The sequence below is a fragment of the Pinus tabuliformis genome, chromosome X, assembly GCF_031772625.1.
Source record: "Pinus tabuliformis cultivar Carrire ecotype Pingquan chromosome X, CPIR1, whole genome shotgun sequence".
NCBI lineage: Eukaryota > Viridiplantae > Streptophyta > Pinopsida > Pinales > Pinaceae > Pinus > Pinus tabuliformis.
The window spans coordinates 167890543-167894613 of NC_142308.1; the positions used below are offsets into that span (position 1 = coordinate 167890543).

The 4071-nt window shown below is 41.5% G+C and overlaps 1 protein-coding gene across 1 annotated transcript; it reads right to left on the reverse strand.

The window, feature by feature from the left end:
* Positions 1 to 406: 406 nt before the first annotated feature.
* On the reverse strand, positions 407 to 805 carry LOC149138993 (uncharacterized). The gene has a single exon (XM_089450547.1). The coding sequence runs from the start codon at positions 803 to 805 to the stop codon at positions 407 to 409; it is 399 nt and encodes a 132-aa protein (XP_089306673.1).
* Between the last annotated feature and the right edge of the window lie 3266 nt (positions 806 to 4071).

A 4071-nucleotide genomic window follows, 5' to 3' on the forward strand; every position in this document is an offset into this window, starting at 1 on the left:
TCCCGTTTCCTTAATCTTGCCGGTGATATCAGAGAAAGTAGTGGACAATTTCGCGCATTCATACCTCTTTCCTTGATAGGTTGCAGAGCGTGCCTCCCAGCCTCTAACTCCCTTCATCTCCTTTCTTTGCCTCATGCAGTCTTCAAGTCCGCCTTCTCCTACCCTTGTTAATCCTATGCCAGCTACCCGACGTCCCATCATTTGATCGCCATCGTTTTTACCACCTTCCTCCTTCATTGCTCTTTCGCCTCTACTCCTCGTGATTCTGCCTAGCCTGTAGGCCGTCCCAACGTCCTGTGTAATTATACTATTGCGTGGTGACCTGCGTTGCCACCTTCCTACCTTCATTATGTTCCCACACGTTGCCTCCTCTTCCACCCCGATTGGGGGCCATCTGTAGCCTTTATCATGAAGTTGTAATCTCATTATCATCCTGAGTAATGATTAAATTGAGGGTCTCCCATCGTGGCTTGTCTATATGAGTTGGCCATATATTGTCTACCTTCCCATCATGTTCATTGCAACCCCAGTTAGATAGGATGTCTGCTGCTTTATTACCGTCCCTTCTAACATGGGTAATGATTTTGTAGTCAATGTGTTTCATTATATCTGCCAGGTCCTGAATTAGTCCTGCCGTCCTCCAGCTCTTCGCTACCTGTTCCCAATCCTTCCCGTTATTCAATTTCCTAAGCATCTCTACTACTAGCTGTGAGTCTCCTTCAATTTCCAGCTTGGTATATCCGTTTCTAATTGCTATTCTGATGTCTTGGTAAACTGCCATCAATTCAGCTTCATTATTACTCATTATGCCCCCCGATCAGCGTAAACCCATCTGGTTTGTCCTTGATTATCTCTGAAAATGCCATTGAATCCTGCTAGCCATAGGTTTCCTTTAGAAGCCCCATCAAAATTTAGTTTGATGAAGTTTTCACGAGGGCATTTGAATTTGGATGGGCTCTGGTTCTGAATGCTGTGATTTCTTTTCTTTTGAGGATAAACCATGCCATACTCCAGATTTAGGCTGGCTAAGATTCGGCCTTCCTCTAGGGTCGTTTTCCAGTCCTCCTCCTCCCAGGGATTCGATAGAATAGTTTCTCTTATGAGTTTTTGGGTTCGCTTCCAAATCATCTCTGGAGGGTTTTATTTGTCTTGAAATATTCTTTGATTTCTTTCATTCCATATTAGCCATATATTAAATCCCATTGCTAGACTCCAGGCTCTCCTAACCACCAGGCTTGAGAATTGACCTTTCCCCCATTGGAAGATGGTATGTTTGCTGTCAAGGGGATCCCTGTTTGACTTTCCAAAAACGTTCCTGACTTCTTCCCATTGTTGCTGGGCAATAGGGCATGAGTTCAAGAGGTGTTCCTGCGTTTCTTTGTCCCTTTTGCATAGAATACATCTAGGAGGTCCATAGAATCCTCACTTCTGTATCTGATACCAAGTCAGGATTCTTCCTTTTCCTACTAACAAAGCAAACAAAGTTACCTTTGGCCACCAATTGTTCTTCCATATTTGTTTCCACCCTAGTGCATCCTCTTCTTGTTCCTGACGGGTGGTTAGATACTAAGCTTCCCTTACCGTGAAAGTTCCCTTTGTGGATCTACCCCATCAAAGTATATACGAGCCTCTTCTAATTTTGATTCCATTCCTTTTACAAGTATAGCTTTCTGTTCAGGATTTATGTTGTTTTTTGATTCTTCCGGATTCTTCCAAGTTCGCCCGTCTCATCTTTCCTTTCTTCTTTCCAATATTCATTAACATAATTTAACCCCTTTGTTGTAGCTTTCTGATAAGTATTTTGCAGGGCTTGTATCCCTATCATTCTCTCTCTTTACTGCCAAGCTTCCTCCCAAAATTTGGCTATATTTCCATTCCTTATTTACCAGAAAGAATGTCTGCCTATAATATCTCTATTTTGACTGGACATGTCCCATATTGTGGATCCCCTTGGAATCTAACAATGCCTTCAACAGTTGTGAGCATATTGTATTTTTGGGCCCAAATATTTTTCCATAGATCTTCTCCACTCCTCATCCATCTCCACCACAACTTTTCTCCTAGAACTTGGTTCAAAGTGGACGGATCCCTAAGACCTAGTCCCCATTCTTCCTTATGCTTTATTACACCTTTCCACGATATTGGGGCCCATTTCTTTTGCTGTTTTGGACCTCCCTAGATGAATTTTCTAAATATTTCCATCATTTTTGTACATACTTCTTTGGGGACCGCCATTGCCAAAAGAGGATAGATAGGAATTGCTTGAAGAATTGATTTAAGGAGCACCAATCTTCCTACTATGTTCAGTGTTCAGAAGGACCAGTTTTCTAGTCTGTTCTTGAGGTTCTCAACAGTTTTCTGCCAGTTTTCTATCCTTATAGGGTTTAATGCTAATTGATTTTCCAAGTATTTTGTAGGTAATTCTCTAGAGCGGAAGCCCAGAATTCTAGTCAGGTGGGCTTTGACTGCTTCTGGTGTGTTGAAGAGGAATGTGCATGATTTGTCCTTGTTAATTTCCGTGCCTGATGCTTCCATGAAGAGGTCCAGAATCCGTTTTACCCTCTTAACTTCTCTTAGTGAGAGCGCACAAAAAAGCATAATGTCATCAACGAACTGCTGATGAGTAATTGGTAAGTTGTTTCCCCATGGCTTCAGTCCTTTGATTTTCCTCTATCTCGGTTCTTTTTTGAAGTATCGTTCCAGTCCTTCCGCTGCAATAATGAACAAGAATGGGGATAAAGGATCTCCCTGTCGCAGTCCTCTTGTGGCATTGAAAGTCGAGGTTGGTGACCCATTTAAGAGAATGGAGAAATTGGGGGTGGATATCATATCATAGATCCAGTTTACCCATCTATTTTAAAAGCCAAATGCCATTAGGATTGTTTTAAGGTAGTTCCAATTTAGATGGTCATACGCCTTTGAGAGGTCCAATTTTACCATCATTCCCATTTCCTTTTTTGTTTCAGAGAATGAATCACTTCCTGGGATACCACCAAGCCGTCTAGAATTTGTCTCCCTTCCACAAACCCAGTTTGTTCCGGGGATATTATGCTAGAAAGAATTGGTTTCAATCTCTTAGCCATTAAAGTAGTGATAATTTTATATATTACATTACAAAGAGCAATAGGACGGAAAATTTGGGCAGTTTCTGAGTGAGCAGATTTAGGAATAAGAGATAAAAGAGTTGAGTTTAAACTAGGCCATACCTTCTGGTGTCTGCAAGATTCCTCTATCGCCTCCAGGATGTCCTGCCCTAGGAAGTGCCAGCCGGCTTGGTAAAATTCCATGGTAAATCCGTCTGGTCCTAGGGCTTTATTTTTTTTCATTCCTTTCACTATTTCCTCCACTTCCTCCAGGGTTGCTGCCCTCATCAGAGCTAAGTTCTGGTCTCTCGTGATCATTCTTGGGATTTCATTGCATACCCTTCCTATAGCATCTTCTCTGTCCTCTTGAGGTTCAGTAAGGATGTCTTTAAAGTATCCGACTAGAACTTGCTCCATTTCCTCATGCTCGGTTATACGTTGCGCTTCCTATTTTTTGATGGAGAAAATTATATTCCTCTGTCTATGCTGGATCATGGCTTGATGGAAGAACTTTGTATTCTTTTCTCCATCATGAACCCTGTTTATACGAGACTTCTGCTTTCATAATATTTCTTCTTGTTTTCTGTGTTCCTCAAGTTGGCTTATCACTACACCTTCTTCTCTGCTTTTTTCCTCACTTTGGCCTTCTGATATAATTTCTTGTTGCAGCACTCACATTTTTTGCTCTAAACGCTATTGCTCCAAGAATATATTCCCAAATTCATCTTTGTTCCATTTTTTTTCTCCAATTTCTTTTAGTTTTAGTTGGAAGGTCTGCATCTTTCTTCTTCCTCTTTGTTGGCTCTCGGTCCACCATTCCTCCACCTTTGGCATGAACTGTTGATTCCTAAGCCAAAACGCTTCAAACCTAAAGGGACATCTTTTTGGGCTCGACTTGATGTCAATTTCTAGCCTGATAGGCCAGTGATCTGAGCCCATTGTGGGAAGGATCATAGTTTCTAAGAATATATCTCTGTTTATAATTTGC